The sequence below is a fragment of the Conger conger genome, chromosome 1 (assembly GCF_963514075.1).
Source record: "Conger conger chromosome 1, fConCon1.1, whole genome shotgun sequence".
Lineage (NCBI taxonomy): Eukaryota > Metazoa > Chordata > Actinopteri > Anguilliformes > Congridae > Conger > Conger conger.
In genome coordinates, this window is record NC_083760.1 from 35,727,376 (window position 1) to 35,751,946 (window position 24,571).

The 24,571-nt window shown below is 40.2% G+C and overlaps 1 protein-coding gene across 1 annotated transcript in view; it reads left to right on the plus strand.

Moving 5' to 3' along the window:
• Positions 1 to 2,614: 2,614 nt before the first annotated feature.
• adgrf3a (adhesion G protein-coupled receptor F3a) overlaps positions 2,615 to 24,571 on the plus strand; it is a 56,017-nt gene continuing 34,060 nt past the window's right edge. The window contains exons 1-9 of the mRNA XM_061230574.1: positions 2,615 to 2,707; positions 7,972 to 8,032; positions 8,153 to 8,177; positions 8,848 to 8,979; positions 19,698 to 19,853; positions 22,441 to 22,544; positions 22,841 to 22,899; positions 23,002 to 23,126; positions 23,294 to 23,503. Coding sequence (XP_061086558.1) covers positions 7,979 to 8,032; positions 8,153 to 8,177; positions 8,848 to 8,979; positions 19,698 to 19,853; positions 22,441 to 22,544; positions 22,841 to 22,899; positions 23,002 to 23,126; positions 23,294 to 23,503 — 865 coding nt within the window. The 5' untranslated portion in view covers positions 2,615 to 2,707; positions 7,972 to 7,978. The remainder of the gene's footprint in view (positions 2,708 to 7,971; positions 8,033 to 8,152; positions 8,178 to 8,847; positions 8,980 to 19,697; positions 19,854 to 22,440; positions 22,545 to 22,840; positions 22,900 to 23,001; positions 23,127 to 23,293; positions 23,504 to 24,571) is intronic.

Genomic DNA, 24,571 nt, shown 5'->3' on the forward strand with positions numbered 1-24,571 from the left:
TGCTGGGTCAAGCTGCAATGTTCCATAAGACCAGCAGGGTGCAAAACCACCAAAATGATGTCCATGTCCATATGCACATTGACCTGCTGTAATGCTTTTTCCAGTAGTCCTAGAACAAAGACGTGTCTGTGATATACCTTCCTGACTGCTGCAGCAAATATAAATTTGCATGAATTTCCCTAGTTCATATTCACCCTCCTGACCTTGACCTTATCAGCAGCAACTTTTCAGCACATGAATAGTCAACTTGATTTCAAAGGTTGACTCTGAAAAGTATAAAAATATAATATGGCTTTCCCTACATTATAGAGATATTTTTTGGGAGTAAGTTTGTTAAATGGTTAAGGCATACAGTATATGCAGCAAAGCCAAAGCATACTGTTGCAGGTGGCAGTAATAGAACTCACTCACTTGTTTTTATGAAGTGCGTGTTAAGCTATTTAAAGGGTCACTTCACCCAGATTCAAAGTTAATATTTTTTCATTTCTCCATTGTTGGATTTGGTTAAAAGAAAATCAGATATTTCAAGTTTGGTCTATATCTTGCTTGCTGTATTCTATATCAGAAACACAGTTCTTTGTCTCCCCCTGCTATGTTGCCTTACACTATTCTTCATTTTGTTACAGTTATTTAGCTGAGGCCACTAGGCTATAGGCTTCCCTTTAGTACTTCTGTGGCTGGGATCAGAAGATCTCTAAAAATAGCCAAAAAATTAGGTGTGTCAAAATCAACTGTTTGGTATAGCAAGAACACACAGGTCATCTCAGCAATGGCAAACCTGGTAGACCAGTGTCTTTGAATGGTGAAGAAAAAACCCTTTGTAACTGTTCAGCAGATCAAGAACACTCTCTAGGATGTAGGTGTAGGTGTCTGACGACCATCAAGAGAAGACTACACCAGCATAACCTTAAAGGGTTGACCACAAGATGCAAACCCCAGGCAAGCTTCCAGCATAGAATGGCAGGTTACAGTTGCAAAATCGTACATTAAAAACCTGTAGAGTTTTGGAACAAAGTGCCATGGACAGATGAGACAAAGATCAACCTGTACCAGAGTGATGGAAAGAGTAAAGTGTGGAGGAAAAAAAGGACAGCTCATGATCCACAGGATCCATGCATTTCACTTGCTGAAGATCTGACTGCACTGTATAGAAGGCACTGTACATAGATGGGAACTTTTTGCTTCTACTACCCCCGAGGATAAGATGAGAGTAGAGTTAATTTTGTGTCAGAATATAACAACATATAACCTAATATTTATAACTATTACTTTTAAACACTGGAAGATTTTACAATGTTATCCCAAATGTTAATTTGCCTCCTTATAAGAAGGGTAAAATGATCAGAGATCTGCTGGTAATGTATCATAAATGCAAAACGCCTCAGTTTCCAGTGGGGGGTACATCTCCTGCGGACTATATATCAAATACTTTTTTAACACCATACGACCCCCCAAAAATTGTTTATTGGCTTTTGAGTAAGCTCATCATGCCCGCATTGCAGTTACATTAATGGCATTTCACAGACACTCTTATCCAGAGCGACGTACAGTTGATTAGATTAAGCAAGAGACAACCCTCCCCAGGAGCAATGCAGGGTTAAGGGCCTTGCTCAAGGGCCCAACGACTGTGCAGATCTTATTGTGGCTACACCGGGGATCGAACCACCGACTTTGCGTGTCCCAGTCATGTACTTTAACCACTATGCTATAGGCGGCCCACATTGTATGTGAAAGCCCCAAAATGAGCAATAAACCATGAGCTCTTTCTTCTCCCTCTGCCTCGTACACTTCAGGGACCCATCAACAGGGGGTTAGGTGCAGGCATAGACATGCATATTTAACGAGACAGGAAGGCACACTTTAAGATAACCCAAGATTGTGAAGCCCCAGAAGTAAGCTAAGAAAAGAGAACAGACTTCCTCAATGGTATTTTGAAACTCAATGAATGAGCATTATGGTTCATATGAAAAGCAGATTGTGAAAATATGTAATATGTAATATGTAATAAAATAGGTACATCTTACTAAATATTTACCCAAAACATCTGAACTAAGACAAACATTGTTTCACAAACTGCGACACATAATGAATCATTTGGTTGTTAACCCTTTCAGTCCCAAGCCCAATATGCAGTGGCTCCACGCCTTTGATTGGGATAATTAAGAAAGTTTACACATTTTAGAAGGGTTTTAATAGGGGATAAAAACAAAACTATAGCAGTAATTTTGATTACTTGAAAAGGTATAAGATTGGGACTGCCATATGGTGCTCTTGGGATTTTACGGTAGTTACGTTTGAGTACCATATAGGGATAAATCTCCTTGGTCTTCTATTTGCATTTAATTCAATGGGCAGCAAGCTCTTTTGTATTCAGGCTATATGGTTGCAGCAGTGCCATATGAATACACCGTGAGTCACAGACAAATATTGGTCTATTCACTATTCAAATAGAGACAGAAAACTGCAAGCCAAGAGGATTATTTGGTTAGGTTGGCAAGCATGACATCAGTTATTCAAATATTGGAGGAAGTTTTGTGGATCCCATTTGCCTGGTGTTTACATGTGTTCTTTTAATACAGAACCCTATATTCGCCACTAACCCATAACCCCACATGCATCTGTATTTCTTCTCTCCTCTACATAAAAGTTCTTTAAGCATGGATTATGTGCTCTAACTCTTGCTCTTAAAAAGGATTCCGCAAACAAGGTCAGTACCTTCACATTATAACACTATACACATTCTTTACACTTTGAAATGTGATCTGTTTCCTTTATTTTTTGTGTTATAAATCAAGTCATTTGATTTAGAATATTATCCATGCAATATGATCATGAAATTCATGTGGATGCAATATCCTGAAAATAATATTTTTATTATTATTTACTGCAGTTAGAATATATGGCTTTGTTTCTGTATTGTGAGGATTTCTTTCCTAATTCCTAAAACCTCCTTTCCTTTGTAGAAAACCTTCATAATAAAGAATACTCTGTCAACTTAATTTTATTTTAATGTGTTTTTGAAAATACAGCATTGGATTATAGCTGTTTAAATCTGAGCAGTATTTTATAACTCAGTTGTCATTTTATTACTGGCTATACTATATATATATATATATATATATATATATATATATATATATATATATATATATAGAGAGAGAGAGAGAGAATGAGAATAAACAGAATAAAAGCAAATGCTATTGTAGGTCTAGCTGCACACCAGTGATGTATAGAAACTTTTCTGTTTAAAACATGATTACCTTGTGTATCTCGTTTCACAAAGCAATGCAGTGCGCAAAAACAACATCATTATAATTTTAATTTTAAGTTGCATGAAGTAAGCTAAGCATAGACAGAAAATAATAAAATCACAAACAATCACTACATTTTTGTTCTTTCTGAAAGTAATGGAGGACACCAATATTTCACTTTTAATTAAATTACAACAAAGTGATTACTTTAACAGTTAATTGGACTCAATTTAAATAGTTGCATTTGCAGTAATAGTGACTAATAAGTACAGGTATGTTCTTTATAATTACAGAGAAAGCTACGGAAATATTATATATAGCATATAGTGTCATGAAAAAGTATTTGGCCGCCTCCTGATTTCCTCGATTCTTGCATTTTTGTCACACTGAATAGTTTCAGATCTTTAGACAAAATATGATATTAGACAAAGGGAAACTGAGTAAACTCAAAACGCATAATAAAAATAACACTACTTGAACCCTATGCCATAAGGCTGACATAACCCCGTCATACACATGACAACACTTATCACAAGATGACATACCAGCTGATGTTAGTTCATGTCAAATTACATGGCACTGTCATATCAGTAAATGTTATGACAGATGTCATGTCACATGTTGACATGACAACTTCTCACTTATCAAATTTAGGTAATAGCTCAAACTGAAGCTGTTGAGAAAGCATGAGAAAATGTTATACAAGTCTTATAAACAGTTTGACAAACTGTGTAACAAGGTCATGATCAATGAAGCTGTAGAATCCATAACATGTTGTAACGACCCCTCGGTCCGGTTCTGTGTAACTCACTTTTATGGGGGTTCACAATAAGCACAATAAGCCAGCTTCTGATTAGGACGTAACACCGTTATGACATTCTTTTTCGACAGATCGAGTGTAATTTTTCATAGCAGTGTCTTTGAGACGGGTGCGTGGGGGTTGGACCCAAAATGCACGACTCAGAAACAAAGGTTAGATAACGTCCCGTCAGGGCTTTATTCGGGACGAATCCCAGGAGCGTAGTCAAAACAAGCAATGTCAATACACGTAGATCCAGCCAAACAAATATTAAACAAACAAACAGCACGGTGCCGGGGGAAGAGGCAAACTCGTAGTCGGTAAACGTGCAGGGAGGTCCGGTAGCAGGAGAGCTGTCAGCGGGGCAGATGTACAGGCGGACGGCAGGCAGAGTCGTAGTCGAGGGCGATGCGGAAGTCGAAACCATAAAACAATCAGCGAGGCAAAAGTACAAAGACGGTAGGCGAGGACGTGGTCAAAAACAAACAATGGTCAACGAAACAGAAAACAATAACGATGGCCGGTAAAACAGGCTTGAATCTTAACGTGAATCAATCAGAAAATAATGCTCAAGAGTTGCGTAGTAAAACTAGAGGCAGCCAATTTCGCGAAGAACAGTTGCACGACTGGGCTATAAATGCGGGTGTAGACAGGTGTAGACAATTAGTTAGAGCGTAGCAAGGAAATGGAAAACAGGTGCGATGGATGACAAGTTTAACAAGGAGATTAGTAATCGTTAGTAATAAACCTATCCTGCCCTAGCATTAGTAAATTAGTAAATGACATGCACGAGAAACGTAAGGTAACATGAACACATGATTAGTTTTGTTAGTTTCTACCCAATCCTGATCTAGCGTTAGTCGTTTTAGTAAATAGACAAATGGAAACAATTAGGGAGTGAATGACAGAAGGAGCGAGAGAGAAAAGGCGGAACGCAAGGTTTGCGGAAAGACATGTAAAAGTGTATGCATAAACAACGACCAGTTAACGTAACAATAAACATAAATCAAAACATAATACAAAACGAAACTAAGACGATAACCATTCAACATAACAAGGTAATATAATCGTAACGAAACATAACTAGACATGACGAGAAAATAAATCGTAACAAGAAATAAACTAAACAACATGACGAACCTAGACTAACATAATACATGATAAGACACTACGTGACTAAGACAACATGAATAAACATAAAACATGGCGAGACAGACCTGAAACGTGATCTGTTTTTATTATACTGCATTGATTTACTCTTATGATAGGTAAGGTCATTTTTTAAGTAAGGGGTTCATGTTCCCTTTGTCATAATAGTGTCATAAATGTCCTAAAAGAGCATTATATGCCATGGCAAAATTAAAGTAAATAGTTAAAGTAAAAATAAATCGTTATGACACTTCTGACAGCCCAAATAGATTACGTTTTATGTGAAGTTATTTGGCTTTTTCCATTCTGATGGTTGAAGGGATTTTGCATGATTATTACCTCCTTTTTATGCTCTAGTTAAACAAGAAGTTATGGAATGGCAGAATATTGTTAATTTACACTTACACTGTTTAACTAAATGAAAGTAAAATTGTATTCCCACTTTTACTTTGTTTGTGCCAATAATTTTGGCACCTGAGGCTTTCAGAAAATTTTTAACATGGAAACATGAGAGTAAATGTATTGAAATAAAAGTATTAACAGTCCCCGCCAAAAGTATTGGAACGGCAAGGCCAAATCCTTTGTTTCTGCAATAGACTGAATACATTTGGGGTTGAAATGAAGATGAACACGAGTTCAGAATTTCAGCTTTTATTTCCTGGTATTTACACCTAGATGTGTTAAACTACTTAGAACATAGCACCTTTGGTATCAGACCACCCAATCTTTAGGTGAGCACTAATTGGAACAGAGAGTATTTAAGAAAATGAAAGTAAATAACACTTGCTTGCAATAACTGCATCAAGCATCATGCGATGGCAGTGTGTTTTACAGAATGTTTTTGTAGCGTTCTGAATTCCTCCTGCTGCTACCAGGTTTTTCTTCACAGCTCCACAATGTTTCTGTCATCAACTGCTGTTGTTTTCCTTGGTTGACCTCTCCGATGTCTTTTGCTCAGTACAGCAGCGGTTTCTTTCTTTTTCAGAACAACTCATTGCTCCTCTTTTCTAAGCTTCAAAATGGCTTGCTTTTCTCCCAAAGACAGCTCTCTGGTCTTGTTGGTTTATCTTTTCTAACACAAATGCAGTCTTCACAGGAAAAACCCAAGGCTAAAACCAAGAGTAAACATTCAGAACTATTTATTGTTTAACCAATAAATCTAATAGAACACATCCGGGCAACAAGAAACACCGGTCAGTTAAGTTCCACCTAAAAATTGGATGGTCTGATACAAAAAGCGATATCTTCTAAATTGTTCAACAAATCTAGGTACAAATACCATCATCCCATGTACCTATTTTGACCTCAAACTCAATTGTCTTTAGTGTATTGCAAAAATAAAGGAATTGACCTTACTGTTCCTTTACTTTTGGAGCGGAGAATAGTTTTCCTGTATGTACCCCGTATAACATAAAATATAGATAATGATCCATAATGTTTATGTGCAGCCTTTTTCTGGTGGCAATAATTCTGGAGCCCACTGTAAGTTAGTGATTTGTTTAGATTGGCATGGCAGCTAGCAACAGTGATATTAATAACCACTGTCTTGCCAAAAACAAAATCCTAAAAAAATCAGTTTCCCGACATGAATTAGAATAAGAATGAACCAAGTTAAAGTAATTCTCTGAATTATTGCAAGATAACAATTCTCAATGTTTTCTGTAACTCGCCTGCTCTACAGAGAAAAAATCTCATAAAAAAAGTCCATATGAAAGCAAAAACAAATTGTAACAAGCTATCAAAAAAAACCCCGCTGATTTCAACTTTTCTTTTTAACCTAACCATTAGCCTAACATTAGTACTACGTGTTTTGCTGCTAATGTAGACTCACCAAATTAGCTCACGATGTTCTGAACAGAGCAACATTCATGATAAATAGAAAAAAAAGAACTTCCAGATCAGCTTTGGTTTTTGTGCACGTGTAAAGTAAAATTCCTTCCATTTGGTTAAAAACTTGGTACGAGTCACATAATGCTCCCTGGTGACAATGTGGTGGCCTGTAGCGTAGTGGTTAAGGTAAATGACTGGGACAGGCAAGGTTGGGGGTTTGAATCCCAGTGTAGCCACAAGGGGAGGATTGTCTCTCGCTTTGTCTAATCAACTGTACATCGCTCTGGATAAGAGCGTCTGCCAAATACCAATAATGTAATATGTAATGTAATGGTGGGGAAGCTGTTGCGAACAAGGGACTATGAACAGAGCAGGCTGATATGGCTCAGCCAAAGGTACATTTGTTCACGCATATAGACGGTATCAGTTTTAATGAATGTTAAGATTAACCAGATACAGATTTAATAGAGATCAGTATTTTGTAGAAGCCCCTTTGGCAACAATTACAGCTTTGAGTCTACTCGGCTCCGTCAGACTGCCACTGAGAAGCACCCCCATAGCATGATGATGCGACCACCATGTTTCACAGCAGGGATGGTATTAGCCAGGTGATCAGCAGTGCCTGGTGTTCGTCAGACATAATGCTCGGAGATCTGCCCAAAGAGGTCCATTTTTGTTTCATTAGACCAGAGAATATTTTCCTCATGCTCTCTAAATCCAAGCAGGCTGTCATATGCCTTCCGTTTAGCCACTCTACCATGAGTGCTCTGTTAGACTGGCCACTGGGTTCTTGGTCATCTCCAATCTAGCTCCTCTTGAATTATTTGGGGATATTAATCCTTTGTTTCAAATCTCATGGCATTTTATAGCATTTCATTTCTAATTCTGTTGGGACCACAAATTTGTCCACATGACTTAATCTACCCTCTCCCTCCCTACCAGGTACAAAATGAAGACCCTAACACTGGTATTTCTGAGTTTCCTGGGATTGTCTTCCATCCAGGTTAGATTGCAAATTAGTTTTGAATCTGTATATTATAATAAATAGTTATTGTGAACCCATTTAATATCAGAACACTGTACTGTACAGTATGTCTTAAAATTTCAACTGTTTTGTTCTTAGATTATGCAGGTATCTACTGCTGTAGGTGAGTTCCTGTGATACATCAATAAAGTCAAATATATTAAAGATATTAAAATATTTTGCTATATTTCTCTTATAACATTTTAGATATGTTTTTAAGAGTCTATTTAAGCATTGAATGCTGTCATCAGAGTGATAAAAATATATTTTTAAACACATTTTGTGAACTGCTAATGATTGATTGCATTTTCATGTTGTCTCTCATTTTTGTCAATCAAATGTACTTTGATTTACAGTGGCTTCAGAAAGTATTCAGACCCCTTCACTTTTTGCACACAATTATGTTGTAGATGTTTTTAGAAACATTAGCATTGTATTTTTGCAATTTATTAAAAATCAAAAACTGAAATATCTAATTTATATAAGTATTCAGACCCTTAATTCAGTACTTTGTAGAAGCCCCTTTGGCAGCAATTACAGCTTCGAGTTAGTCTCTACAAGCTTTGCACACCTTGATTTTGGCAGTTTATCCCATTCTTTGGATGGGAAGTGTCTGTGAACTGCCATCAACTGAACACTTTCTGAAGCCACTGTATGTACAACAAATAGAAAGAAACTCGGCCCACTGGTGCTATTTCGTGCATTTTGGTTTCATTCAAATAAAAAAACATGAAAACTGATCATTTTTAAAGCATGAATATGGGATGGGATGAGATATGCAATTTTTTTTTCAGTACTGTCATATGTTACACATTATGCTGAACTCATAATGGAATCCAGTGCAGTGCCAAATATCACTGATGAACTGACATCTGTTCGCTCAAGAAACGTGTCAGTGGATATTGAATATGTGAACATCACAACAGGTAAAACAATTTCAACTTGCCAATCTCAGTCATGGTCCATTAACGGCGCTGTTATTGAATATGTCATGTCATGTTATTTGCGACAGTTTGAAGAAATATTTGATTTAATTGTTAATTATTTAATGTAAAGTCGATATAAATATACATGTAACCAAGCGGCATTAAACTAGGGTCATGGGGAGCAGGGAGGATAGAGAGTGAAATGGGCAGGGAGACACAGACCCAGACGGAAACGGTAAATCTTCAAGTTGAGTAATGCCTTTTTGTTTCCAAGAAGTGAAATTTTGAGTTTTTTTATGATTCAGGAAGTAAGGGTTGTTCCATAATGGGGTGTGTTTACAGGGTGCCAGTGTTGAATTTGTGATTTTGTGGGCTTTCCACCAAGCTGTCAGAGTGATTGAAATGGTCTTGGCTTTGAAGCAGCTGTTAAGTTTTATGGTGAAGTTAATGAATGGTAGGTCTTGACATTGTGTTCCTTAGGTTGCATTGTTCAGTGGGGTGGATCCAGTTGACGATGAACTTGGGTAGTGAGGAAATAATTAGGTGCTTCAAGGCCTCCTTCATTGTTATGTTTCTGTAGAGTGGATAGTTTGGTTCTTGGTTTCCTGTTTTTCCAAGAAAATGTTGTTATTATTGAATGTAAAGAGTTGAACCAGGCAAGGGGTGGTTGGGTAGGGGGATAATTGAGAATAGATAGTTTATTTTAGGTAAAATCTTGATGGTTGCTATTCTGCCAATGAGTGAAATTGGTAAATGTATCCATCTTTTCCAGTCATCTTCTACTGTTTTGAGGAGTGGATTGAAATTTAAATAAGTCAGGTCTGACAGCTTGGATGAAACATTATTTCCTAGTTATTTAAAATTGTCAGTGGTTGAGGGGATGGGTGGTGTTTGGGCTGCCAAGTTCCAGCTTTCATTGCAAGCGGTAGAATTATGGATTTGGACCAACTGATAGTCTAGTCTGATAATTTAGAGAAAGCATTTGTTACTTTGATTGTTTCATGTGATGAGGTTTGTGGATTCCCTAAATACATTTGAATATCATTGGCATATAAACTCGATATTATTATTTTGTCGTACTGCAGCAGCAAGGGGTTCAATAAAAATGCCAAATAAAGTGGGTGACAGTGGGCATCCTTACCTAGTCCCCCTTTGTAATACAAAACTTGGTGATGTTAGTCCATTAGTTGTGACAGTGGCCATTTGTGAGTTGTACAGTGTCCTTGTTGCTAAACGTTGATAAAAAAGTTTCTCTGAACCCAAATGTTTTCAATATAGTGAATAGAAATGTCCAATTTACCTTGTCAAATGCTTTTTCAGCATCAAATAAGATTTTATTCTGCATGGTGTATTAAGTTGAATAGCCTGCATGCATTGTTATTGGAGTGCCTACTTTTGATGAATCTGGTTTGGTCAGAGTTGATAATAAGGGGTGTGACAGTTTCTATTGTTATAACTAAGGCTTCACCGCTGATTTCTTTTTTATGTCGGTTTAATTAATGATAGTGGCCGGTAGCTGGAGGGGAGGGTGGGATTGTTATCAGTTATTAAGAGAACTGAAATGAAATCAGTGTTCATGTGAGGAGGAATTTTGGAGTTAAGTTGAATTATTTGTACCATTCTAAGAAAAAGAGTGAAAAAGTGAAATAGTTTGCCAAAAGTGTTAAAACAAATTCAGCAGGGAAACCATCAGGACCTGGGGCTTTGTTGTTAGGTATTTGAAGAAGTACCCTATGAAATTCATCTGATGTAATTGGTGAGTCTCATGAATCTGCATGATCTTTTGTTAATTTCTGAAGTATTATATGTTTAGAAAATAATTTATGTTCCATGGGTCAGGTTTAATGTCTGTGGAATATAATGTCTGAAATATGCAGTTTATTTCTTGTTGTGATTGTACAGTCTGTCCTGCTGAATTTTTTATGGCTGGGATAATGTATTTATCTTTTTTCTGCTGCAGCTGTTTTGCAAGGTATTTGCCTGATTTATGACCATATTCAAAGTTGTTATATCTGAGCTTGTATTTCTGTGAAGAAAGGCCACTCTCTCTTAAGGAAACTGTCAAAATCAGGATCTTTGAGTAAAGATGTGTTGAAACGCCATCTTGTGTGTGGCCTATGAAACTGCTTGTTGTTTAAGTCCAGTGTTACAGGAGCGTGGTCACTGATCAATATTGGATGAATTGTTGTATTTGTAATGTGTGATGTGATGAGTTGCTTGTGAGGAAAATGTGTGGAGAATGTGTGGTGAAAAGATGAGAAATATGAATATTCTTTTGCTGCAAGGTTGTGTAAATGCCAGTTATCACTGAGGCCAAACTCTTCCATATACTGTTTTATTATGTCAGTTGATTGCCATTTTCTTGAGATGGCTGCAATGCCTGCTTATTGATGGATCTAGTCTAGTGTTGAAATCTCTTATTATAATTTTGGAATCTGAAAATGTATTTAGGGTAGTAAAAAATTTATGGAAAAAGGAGGGGTCATCAGTATTTGGTCTGTAGAGGTTGACAATAGTGAAGTCAATATTATTAATGAAAACGCTAATGATTATGTATAGTGGTCAGTAATGGTGGGGTTATGGATTAGTGATAATTTTCTGCTAATCAATATGGAAACACCTCTCTGTCTCGAATTGTATGTTGCAGAGAATACTTGGTTGAATTGAGATTACTTTAATTTTTGATAGTCAGAGGGTGATAAGTGGGTTTCCTAGAGTAGGCATATGTCTGAGTCAAAATTAATTTTTTTCTTTTAGTCTCTGCAATTCTTAAACTGTGATCCTTGGGTTCTTTATGGCCTCCTGGCCATGGCTTCAGGTAATGGCAGGGATTTGCCAAACTTAGGCATCAGGATTTTTGTTGCTTCTTATGGAAAAGCTACCGTTCCCTGGTAAGGCAACTAAGACCGAATTAAAGTCAGAAATTGTGGTAGCTGACTAAATAACTGTCATGTTTTATAAGCTAGCTATTGAGCTATGGTTGTAGATATCCATGCTAGACAGTAGAACAGGTGTTTTTTGTAAATTTGTTACTCTGTAACTTTTGAACTTTTTGTAACAATACAAACATTCTTATGGACTTAGCTTTTCTATGAGTATATTATCTTCTGAGGATAGCTGCAAGGATAGGGAGTTTGGGACAGAGAAGTAGGGGTGGGTGACTGGGGGGGGGGGGGGGGGGGAGAGTGCAAACACTTTTTTTTCCCAGGGTAAAAAGTGTTCTATAGTTTACCAAGCTAAATGCAGCAGTTTAAACCTCATAAACTTAAATATAATTTAATGTGTCCAAATGTCTTATGATTAGAACAAACAATGCAGAATGCTCATTTTTGGTGATATTGTCCTGTTTGAAAGGGGACTTGTCCAGTGTTGTGACTTGGCTCCACCAAAAACAGAAAATCTTTTCAGTGAGAAAACAAAACTACCACTTTCACTGTGTGCGACACGACCAAGAACTAAACAAAAAGAAAATCTAAACATAAATAAAACCAGAGAAATAAACCAAAATAAAACAACCCGCAAAACTGGGCGAACTCGTAGTAAACGAGGAAGAGAGAAAAAAAGAAGACCTAGCTAAAGACCTCCATTCCCACCAACTATAGAGGAAGGAATGCTTCCAGTACTCACACTAAGGATCTCAAAGGAAACAAAAAATAACAAAGGTTTTGACAATAACCGCAAGGATATTGTCAGAAGCATAAATAGCGAGTGAGAATGCTGTAGAACCGACTTCAGGAAGTGGCAACAAGACACTGAAGAGCCAAGCTACAACCTGGGAGCGTATAAATAGCCCTCCCACAGCTGGTGCGAATGATGGTAATGAATGGGAGGGTTGTCAGGTACACGTCCGCTCGACAACTAGAAAGAAACTTGGAAAAAAGGATGATATTGTCCCCATGGTGAAATTAACACCTAGGTCATAATAAAAACCTAACAATTTGGCGTAATTCTGACCCTTGAAAAACCTTTTCAGAAGAGCCCAGGATTATGCCTGTAGTCAAAAGGGTTCAAGAATCCATTCATTTTGGGTATGGACTTTAGGACTCCACCTCCAAACACGGATTATTGACACACTGGCGTTAGTCTATTTTACGGTCATAATGATGGCAACAACAACAATACAATAATTTGAAAATAACTAAAATGTGGAAATCCAATGTGTCATTATACCAAAACACACTTGTTACTAAAGGTAGTATATCGTTTCACAAGCATACCAACTGTATGATATAATTCTGTGAAGCATTATTTGGAAGACGGAGGACTATTTAATCTTATACTACTGTAAAATAATACACACTTTCTAAAATAAAAGGCACAGTCGCATTGTCCATAGTAAGCATCTTAACTTGTAATTGTTGTAGTGTGTATATGCAACCTGTTTGCTTATGTCATGTGGGAGGTAATACCTGCTGTTACCTGCAGAGGGCCGAGGATCATTGGTCGCACCTGTTCCTCATTGGCGTTAGGGGAATTACCTCCCGGGAAGCATATTTAAGCTCAGTACTGACTCTCCTTCAGTGCTTGTGTGTCAACTGTTCGCTCTTGCGCCAAGCCGGTAAGCACAAGGTAGACTCTATCAGTAGTTTTGGGAGTCAGGTACTGTGCTGGTGGTTGCTAACAAAAAAAGAAAAGCTTAAAAAAAGGTAAGGAAGGCGTTTCGCTGGTATTGTGTTCGCTGGCGCCTTCCTCTAAGGTTTTTGGTTTTGGTTTTTCTTTCTTTTGACTCGTGTGAGTCAGTGGTTGGGGGACGTTGTCCCCTGGTATGTATTTTTGGTTTGTGTTTTCTTCCCGAGCTGCGCCTCGAGGGTTTGCTGTGACTGGAATCTCCCTATTGACGAGGGAGAGGGTAGTGACGTCACAGACTGGGACGCCGAGAGCCTATTGCAAACCTCTATCAGTGGGAGTGAGAACCGGATAATGGGGGCTATTGGGTTCTCACTGCCATCAAATGTCCCGAGGGCGTATCGTGAATTGGCTGAGGCGTTTAGCAAGCAACAGGCGACCACGTTACCTCCACACCGCTCGTACGACTGTGCAATAGAGTTGCATCCGGGTACAATCCCTCCCAGGGGTGCACTCTATTCATTGTCGGTGCCGGAGAGCAGGGCCATGAAAGAGTACATTCGGGACGCCCTAGCCAATGGGTTCATCAGACCGTCCTCATCACCGGCGGGGGCGGGGTTCTTTTTTGTTAAAAAAAAAAGGACGGGAGCCTAAGACCCTGTATCGATTACAGAGGCTTGAATGCTATCACCATAAAAAATAGGTACCCCCTTCCATTGATGAACTCTGCATTTGAGCGCCTGCAAACGGCATCAATATTCACCAAATTAGACCTCCGCAATGCGTACAATTTGGTACGCATACGGGAAGGCGACGAATGGAAAACAGCCTTCAACACACACTCTGGTCATTACGAATATCTGGTTATGCCGTTTGGCCTCACCAACGCCCCCGCGGTGTTCCAGGCGTTCGTCAATGATGTGCTTCGAGAGATGCTGGAGAAGTTCGTTTTCGTCTACCTGGACGATATTTTGATCTTCTCCGCCACCCTCTCGGAGCACATCCGGCACGTAAAAATAGTACTGACATGCTTATTAGAAGCTCGCCTTTTTGTTAAGGCAGAGAAGTGCGTGTTTCACACGAGTTCAGTGTCTTTCCTCGGGTTTATCGTTTCCGCCGGCAAAACCGAAATGGACCCGAAAGATTGCTGCCGTGAGGGATTGGCCAACCCCGGAATCGGTAAAACAGGTGCAGAGATTCCTAGGGTTCGCCAACTTTTATCGGCGGTTCATCCGCAATTTTAGCACGGTAGTCGCGCCCATCACAGCACTCACTAGAAAGAGTGCCCCGGCGCGTTTTGTTTGGACACCTCGGGCAGAGGCGGCATTCGTGGGTTTAAAAGAAAGGTTCTGTTCGGAACCCATTTTGATAACCCCTAACCCGTCCCTGCCGTTTATTGTGGAGGTTGATGCCTCCGAGCTGGCGGTGGGGGCTATTCTTTTGCAACGGTCTCCCCAAGATCAAAAGGTGCATCCCTGCGCGTTTTTCTCACGGTCACTGTCTCAGGCCGAGAGAAACTATGACGTGGGGGATGGAGAACTGCTTGCGGTCAAACTGGCCTTGGAAGAGTGGCGGCACTGGCTTGAGGGGGCGGAACATCCGTTCACTGTGTGGACAGATCATAAGAACCTGGAATACATCCAGACCGCTAAAACGCGCAACTCACGTCAGGCGCGCTGGGCGCTATTTGTTGCACGTTTTTCATTTACTGTAACGTATCCAGGATCTAAAAACATTAAGCCAGACGCTCTCTCTCGGGTTTGCGACAAAACGGACCGGGAACACAATCCGGAACCCGTTCTCTCTGGGGTTCGGATTGTAGCGCCTATCATTTGGGAGATTGAGTCAGCGGTGCGGAGAGCATTACGCCGTGACCCGGATCCTGGAGGGGGTCCGCCACACTGCCTTTTTGTGCCCGCTGGGGTCCGGTCCCAGGTGCTACAGTGGGGGCACGCCTCACGCCTGGCGGGGCATCCCGGGGTTCGGCGCACCAAAGATTTGTTGTCCCGACGATTCTGGTGGCCCGGGATGGAAAAGGACGTCCACGAGTTTGTGGGCGCATGTCCAGTCTGTGCGCGCAGTAAGAGCTCCCACCGTCCCCCAGCAGGGCGGCTACGGCCACTACCAGTCCCGAGGCGCCCCTGGAGTCACATTGCGCTGGACTTTATCACGGGGTTGCCACCATCCGAGGGGAACACGGTCATTTTAGTGGTGGTGGATCGGTTTTCCAAGGCGGCCCACTTCGTGGCACTGCCCAAATTACCATCGGCAGTGGAAACCGCACGGTTGGTGGTTGACCACGTGTTCCGGTTGCACGGGCTGCCTCAAGACGTAGTATCAGATCGTGGACCCCAGTTCACCTCCCGGTTCTGGCGGGCGTTCTGTTCTCTGCTGGGTGCTTCGGCTAGCCTGTCCTCTGGTTTTCACCCTGAGACCAACGGGCAGACGGAACGCACCAATCAGACCCTCGAGAACACGCTACGGTGTCTGGCGGTTGACAACCCCACTTCGTGGAGTCGTCAACTCACGTGGGCAGAATACGCCCACAATTCGCTGCAGAATGCGTCCACAGGGCTCTCGCCTTTCGAGGTGCAGTCCGGGTATCCCCCGCCACTGTTCCCGGAATTAGAGAGAGGGGGCGAAGTGCCCTCTGCGGAGGCCTTTGTGCGGCGGTGCCAGACTACTTGGAGCAAGGTGCGGGCTGCCCTCGTAAGGGCTGCTGCCAACCAAAAAAGGTGGGCCGACAGGCATCGCCAGTCGGCGCCCTGCTATAGGGTGGGGCAACGAGTGTGGTTATCTGCACGGGATCTCCCTTTGCGGGTTGAGTCGCGTAAGCTCGCACCGCGATTCGTAGGGCCGTTCAAAATAATAAAAAAAATCAATCCCGTTACGGTGCGCCTGCGACTACCCCGTTCTATGAGGATACACCCCACATTTCACGTATCCCGCCTTAAACCGGTGTTAACTAGTGTATTGGCGCCCGCGGAGGTCCCGCCACCACCTCCACGGCTAATTGATGGGGATCCGGTCTACACCGTGCGCCGCATCCTGGCTGAACGTCGCGTGGGCAGGGGTAAACAGTACCTCATTGACTGGGAGGGGTTTGGTCCTGAGGAACGTTGTTGGGTCCCCTCGAGGGACGTTCTGGACCCTGATCTGATCCGGGAGTTTCGCAGGCAGAGGGCAGAAGGAGCGTCTGGGGCCGCTCCTTAGCAGGGGGGTCCTGTCATGTGGGAGGTAATACCCGCTGTTACCTGCAGAGGGCCGAGGATCATTGGTCGCACCTGTTCCTCATTGGCGTTAGGGGAATTACCTCCCGGGAAGCATATTTAAGCTCAGTACTGACTCTCCTTCAGTGCTTGTGTGTCAACTGTTCGCTCTTGCGCCAAGCCGGTAAGCACAAGGTAGACTCTATCAGTAGTTTTGGGAGTCAGGTACTGTGCTGGTGGTTGCTAACAAAAAAAGAAAAGCTTAAAAAAAGGTAAGGAAGGCGTTTCGCTGGTATTGTGTTCGCTGGCGACTTCCTCTAAGGTTTTTGGTTTTGGTTTTTCTTTCTTTTGACTCGTGTGAGTCAGTGGTTGGGGGACGTTGTCCCCTGGTATGTATTTTTGGTTTGTGTTTTCTTCCCGAGCTGCGCCTCGAGGGTTTTATTTTCTCGTGCCTAGTTTTTACGCTAGGTTGTATTTTCTTTTCGGCGGTCCCGGTCTGATACCGTCAGTGCTGTGTGTCAAGCACATTTTGGGTTTTGAGTTTCGCCCTGTTTTGGAGGGTTGTTTTATTTTCCCAGCCGCTTTTGGCTTAATTTCTGTTATCCTTCTAATTCGCCTTCGGGTTAGTTTTTGTTCCTCCCTCTGTTCTGGGAGTAGGGGTTATCGCCTAATATTGAGTTTTAGTGGCGAACACGTTTGCGTGCTCGCTTTAAAAGGGTTTCCCCTTTAGTCGCTACTGGCTCTCCGCCCAACCCCATCCTCACAGCTTAAGACAAAGCAATGTCAAAGTTGTATGAACACACAAAAGTTTGTTTGGGACTCAAAACTGTATGGTGAGTTTATTTTTTTATTATGTTTATCAGAGCTTGGAGGACCAAGTAGTCCCTATATTTAATGAAATTCCACATATTTACATGATTTGAACCATTCACATGAGGTAGATTTGATATTCAGGAATGCGATTCTGGCATTAACTCCAGCATTAATTTTGACCAGATACTATGGTAATAATGGTCTTGTGCACTGCCTATGCAATGTCACTGCATACTAAGTAAGCGCTTATTTAAATTACTTTGAATTCTTTTCAAACTTCGGTAATTTTTGGAAATTAAATCACAGAATTCAAGAAAATTACCTCGAGAGATTGAGTCTGGTGCCTTGTGCACGAACAGATAAATCAAGTTTGGCCAATAGCCTGACAATGTCCACAACTTTATCCAAGTAATCCTTATTTCTCTCCACTGCTGCTTAGTGGCTTGTCGATAATTTTGCTGCAACTGACTTAGAGGCTCTGTTTTCTTGAATGGCTTGTTATTTCAACTTGGCATTCTGGTGCACCTGAGACGTTGCATGTTTGGATAGTTTTTCAGAAAGTTTTTTTGAAAAACGATTCCCAGTCTTGGTAACTAAAATTTTCCTGGTGGGGGACCCAGACCCCTGGCCTGACTAGGGCTATATTACGCGCTATATTTCCCCGCTTGAATGATTTTCCCAGTTCAGCCTTGTTTGGGATCTTTATGCAGGTCCGGGGTCTGGCCCAGGGCTCAGGTTTCGTTCGGGGATACTGAAAGGTAAGCACAGAGACTGGAGCTCGTAACAGACTCCCCAAGTTAGGGAGCTGCAGCCTTCTTTTTAGGGCTTGGGAGAGGGCAAACAAGTTACAGCTGCATTGTTTAATGAGGCAAGGCTGGCTCCCGATGATTATCCTGCTTGGGATTCCCGAGGCTGTCCTGGGTGCTCCTGTGGCTGCTGCGAGGGGGCGTGACATGGTAAATGAGACGGTGTTTCAATACAATTGCTTTGATAAAAGTTTTCGAAATTTGTCAATTAGTTTTCCAAAATAAATGGAATCTTTTTTTTTTTTTCTTTTTTTTTTACAAAAATCTATTTGTAGGCTTTTTTGGAATGCTTCGATAATTTAATTTGCGGTGGAATTGCTTTGTAATTGAAGGTCAGAGATGAACTTTTAACAATACTTTTAACTGTTTATTTGATAATTGTCTTAGATGTAGGTGCACTTAATGCTGTGCACTTAAATTTCTACCTTAAAAGTGATTTGTACACATTTGTAACATTTGTAGATTTACTATAAACTACTGGAATGGGATTATTTTAATGTTCTTTATCTGACCCAGAACAATGTTTTAACCTTTCCTCTATGCCAACAGTTGTAGATCAGTGACTGCAATGTCATCCAGTAGTGTGGCTCTATACGGATCACTATCTATCTTGATAGACGTGAACATGCTTCTGGCTTGTATATCCTACAATGATTGCATTATGATTGCAGTATAGTATAGGGGATGGAGTTGTATGTGTATGTTAGGTGAGGTGTGCAGTGGTAAGAGTCAAAGAGGATGATGGTTGAAGCAAACACAATTTATTAAATGGAATGCTCAATGATAGCAATATAAAATGGTGCAGAATGTAAGTGGTGAAATGGATATATACGCGATTGATGAGCAGGAGGTCGTATTAACTTGTGTTATCTCTGTATGCCTAACTAACCTTTATAATACTGCCCACCATGACACCAATTCCAACACACCAAACATAAGCATACAAAAACCTAAGGTATCAGAACAGAATAGTTGTGGGGGCAATTCGTAGAGGGAGCAGAATGATGGGACAATATTGCTATATGGGAAATTGTACTGTCACTTTATCAGACCTTGCAGACTCTGTCACCGCAGCAATCACTGTCTGTTTTTTTGGGAGACTAATAGGGGGCACATTTCTGTAAACCACCCTACATGGCTCCAAATGCTTTTTTTATAGATTAATAATCATAGCAGAGGGTGCATTTTCTTAAAACTTACTTGTGAATTATTGTGAAAAAATTAGTAGATACACTAATATTTTTTAATTCTCACTTTTTTCATATTTAACCATTTGGAATTCCTATTATTGTGTGTCTGTAATATATAAAAACATTTTCAACAGAATGCCGAATTGACAACGATGAAAGAAACTGCACCTGTAAAGAGAACTTCACGTGGAGTAATGATGTGTGCAGTTCTCATCCTGACTGCTGCACTGTGGAATATTGCATTGTGCAAACCTTAATCTTGACATCTATGTGTATACCCAACTCAAGAGGTACTGTATTACAAAACTGTATGGCCACCATTCAATGACCTTTATTTAACTTTATTTAATAATACAATAAAAATGAATCAGAATTAATCTTTCAGTAAGGACGATAGAAGTTTTTAACGATTTTTTATTGTTGGGTGGCTTTTGTTATACAACAATGAAGAATATTGTATGGCCCATTTAGGCCCTTGTCAGGATTTGAACTCATCTTCTTGCTGGGAGAAGACGCTGTGTCCACATGTGTTTGCATTTGATTGATAATACAAAGTTTGAGCCTTTGTTTGCCTGTCAATGTACACTCAGGAGGCACTTTGTTATGTATTTATTAGACCTATTTTTTAGAAATAATTCTTCTAATATTTCTTCTGCTGCTGTAGCCTATCCACTTAGTGGTTTGACGCACTGTGTGTTCAGAGACGGTCTTTTGCATACCGCTGTTGTAATGTGTGGTTATTTGTGTTACTGTCACCTTTCCAGTCTTGTCATTCTCCTCTGACGCCTCTCATTAACAACACATTTCTGCCAGCAGAACTGCTGCTTACTGGATGTTTTTTATTTTCACACCACTCTCTGCAAACTCTAGAGACTGTTAAGTGTGAAAATCCCAGGACATCAGCTGTTTCTGAGATACTCAAACCACCCTGTCTGGAACCAACAATAATTGCATGGTCATTTAGATCATATTTCTTCCCTATTCTGATGGATTAACTGAACTGACATTAACATTAACTGAAGCTCATGACCCGTATCTACATGATTTTATGCATTGCACAGCTGGCTGATTAGACAATCACATGAGTAAATAGATGCACAGGTGTTCCTAATAAAGTGCTCAGTGAGTGTATATACTAAGTTATATCCTTTAATTCAGTTTAATTTTATTGCGCCATCATGTGGCCAATCAGCACAAAATTTGGTCAGTGGCAGTTGGGAGTCACTATTTACAACTGTACCAGTTTGCTTGGGAATCAACCAGGTGAACTGTGACAGAAAATATGACCAAATAATATTCAAGATGGCCGCCAGTTCAAGAAAGTGGTGAAGAAAACATCCATATTCTTACAGATGGGACTAGTGACATTCGCGTTTCACATATTTTCATGAAAACAATGATTTTTAGTGGGTTTTATTATGTTGAGCTCTATAATCCCACCCTATGGGTGAATTGGGATAATTATTTGTGGTTGTTCTCAACATCAAGCTCTTAATTGATCCACCAAGTTCTCACATTTTGTTAAACTGTTTGGTATTTACTAGCTTTTACATAAAAAGCCATGCACTCATGCAAATTCATTGGCGTACTGCAAGCATATTTTTGTGCTGCCACTGATCAAATTTGGTGCCGAATGGCCACGTGATGGAAGTATAATACTCAACTGAATTAAAGGCTATACCTTGGTATAAATGTTGACAGGCACACAAAAGCTCACATTTTGCATTATTGACTAAATCCAAACACATAGTTGTGCTATAGAGCTCAAATTAAAAAAATAAATCACCAATGGTTATGAAATCAACAGGGATTATAAAAGAAAACCATGCTAGTGCAAGAGGATTCTATGTTCAAATCGTGACAGGGGTCATTTCATTTTTGTTTTTAAAAATACATATTAAATAAAATAAATAATAACTGAATATTGAACATGGCGGCACAGATGGTGCAGTGGGTAGCACTGCTGCCTTACAGCAAGGAGGTCCTGGGTTTGAATCCCCGTTGGCCGGGGCCTCTGTGCGGAGTTTGCATGTTCTCCCCGTGTTTGCATGGGTTTCCTCCGGGTACTCCGGTTTCCTCCCACAGTCCAAAGACATGCAGGTTAGGCTGATTGGAGAGTCTAAATTGCCTGTGGGTATGATTGTGTGAGTGAATAATGTATGTGCCCTGCGATGGACTGGCGACCTCTCCAGGGTGTATTCCTGCCTTTCGCCCAATGTATGCTGGGATAGGCTCCAGCCCCCCTGCGAGCCGGTTCAGGATACGCGGGTTAGGATAATGAATGAATGAATGAATATTAAACAAATTTTAATTAATTAAAATGAACAACTTTGAAATTCCAAACCTGTTTGGCATAAAGTTATGAAACTTCTTATTTGCATTTAAAGTAAGATCAAGACTCACAGTTCATTTATCGAGGTCTTTAGCTTTCTGCAGTGACCAACACTTTAATTGGGAATATATTTGTGGTCCCTATTGCTCACCCCCGTTAATTGGCTGCCATTTTTGAATAGCTTACTTTTTCTCTTGCCAGTTCTGGCATAGTGGTCCATTGGATAGCACTGTTGCCTCAGAGCTAGAAGGTGCTGCATTTGAATCCCAACAGGGACCTTTTATTTGTGGAGTTTTCATGTTCCCTTGTGCCTGTGTGGGTTTCCCCCATTGCAGTGCCTGTGCTTGCTCTGCTGCTTGGACCCCAGGAATTGTTGCTTTCAGCTATATTTATTTGTTATTATTCATAGTAGTATAACATGAAGCTTCAATTAGTGCATAATTTGAATGTCTTCATTTCAGAACAGCACTCTCCCATGCATAAACAGAATGTTAGTGAAAGTTATTTGAATTATGCTTTCTTTCTAACTTTGACTTTGTTTTCAGTTACTGTCACTGGATCCATTACATTGACAGAAGAATTTGTGCCTGACCTGGCAAACAGCAGCAGTAAAATATTTAAAGACAAATCTGTGAAGCTCACCAACATTGTATGTGAAAACATCAAATCCACCATCCATCATGCAAGAACTATACTGATTATACATAAACATTCATCACATTTAAAACTAACCAAACATTGGTCGAAACATTTTTTTTCCACACAGAATACATGGAAGCAAATGTATCTACATATATCAAACTATTCATTTCATGCAATTTCATTGTATTTACTTGTTGCGATAACTAATACATGCATTTGAAGATATCCTGACAAGCTCATTGTCTATAATAATAAATAACAATCCAAAATATGAATCCTGATTCTTCTGTTCTTATCTTTTAGCTAAAAACAAACTTGAGCAAATTAAATGGGTTTGACTCGGTGATAATCACTAGCTTCAGGTAAATATGAATAAAAAACGAGACAAATTGTTTATGTGGTAATTAGCAAATAAGTCTGCTAACCTGTTTTTTTTTGTCTTTTCTCTTTCTTTTTAATCCAAGGAGTGGAAGTCTTATTGCAGATTTCAAACTGACTGTGAATTCTCATTTTACATCAAGAACACTTGCTGAGAAGATAAATGCTTTAAAGACACGTTTGAATGCTAATATCTCTGTAGAAACAAAAGGTAAAGCTCTAAAATATATACAAAATATATAGTTGAGAATCTGTGTGTTTCATAATATTTCCATAATATTATGTGTTTACCCTTTTCTGTTCAATGCCAAGCAAACACAATCCTTTTTTATGAAAACATATTTCTTTAATAAGCAGAGCATGACTTTCTTTTCACAGGACTTGTGATAATGGAAATGCCAAATATGCCAGTGTGCTTTGATTCTGAAACAAAGATAAGCTGCGAATTTCCGGAATTAGTAAATGCCACCTGGACCCTGAGGCAAGAAAAAACTATTATTGACATTGTAAATGGAACCGAAGCAACTATTGTAGCAGAGGGTTACAAAAGCTACCTCACCCTAAAGAAGGCCTCGGCTGTGTGGAAAGGTATGTCAGTGACATATTTAAAAAGTAGAATTCAAATTTGGAATTGTTAAATGTCTTGGACACTGTCATTCCAAATCATAGGCTATTCAAATGAAGTCTTTATGGGTAGGCTATACATGTTATATTGTTTTGATATTTAGTCTCATTATATGCTACATGAAAAAGAATTGACTGACTACACTTTTGAGGTGATTATAGGCTGTGATTATAAAATGGCGCATGCATATTGTGTGTGCTGCCAGAGAAGGCAGTTGCAAGCGGTATCTTAAAGAGGTTATCTGCTGTGAACAACTGATCTTGATTGCTTGTAATGTACGAGGGGACTAAAGAGACACTTTAATTACGAATGTGTTCAGGAAACTCATGTTATTTTAAGAGGGATCGTAAGATGCATTTAAAGAGGTTTTTAGCATTAAGAGGCTTTCGGGAAACCAACCTCAGTCCATTTCTTTTTTTATTTTTATTTAAAAATTTTTCCAGATTTTTCCCTTTTTCTCCCAATTTGGTAGCCAATTGTACCTCGTCTGATTCAATTGGAGGTAGTCGTATTAGATGTACCGCCCGTACCCCGTCCCTCGGCGGCCCGAATGAGAGCGACACGCCTTCTTCAAGCCGTCTCGTCTCGTGCCCGTTGCCGTGATTCCGAGGCGCCCGAGGAGCTTATTGTGCGGCGATCTAATAACCCTGCCAAGTCCCTCCCTCTGGAGCAGCGAGCCAATTATTGCTGCCCCATGTGAGCCGGCCAAACTTGACTTTTTTGGCAGGACCGAGAATCGAACTCCGGTCCCCGGTGTGCAACTGCAGACTCAGTCCATTTCTAATGGTTTTACTTATTTTCTTATGGGCACGTGATTTCTCCTATAGGCGGCTTAGGTGCCTAGGAAATTTCGACCTAGGGAAAACCCGAAGAGAATCATTTAAAAACCAACAATATCTTTACAAGATTAAGAAGGCAAAACATGCCTGGGTGTTATTTTAACCACAAGCGTGATTGGGACTAGAGTTGGAAATTGGAAACTCGTGCACAGCACATTGGACAGTGCCTTTGAAATGTCAATGTTTCCTGTG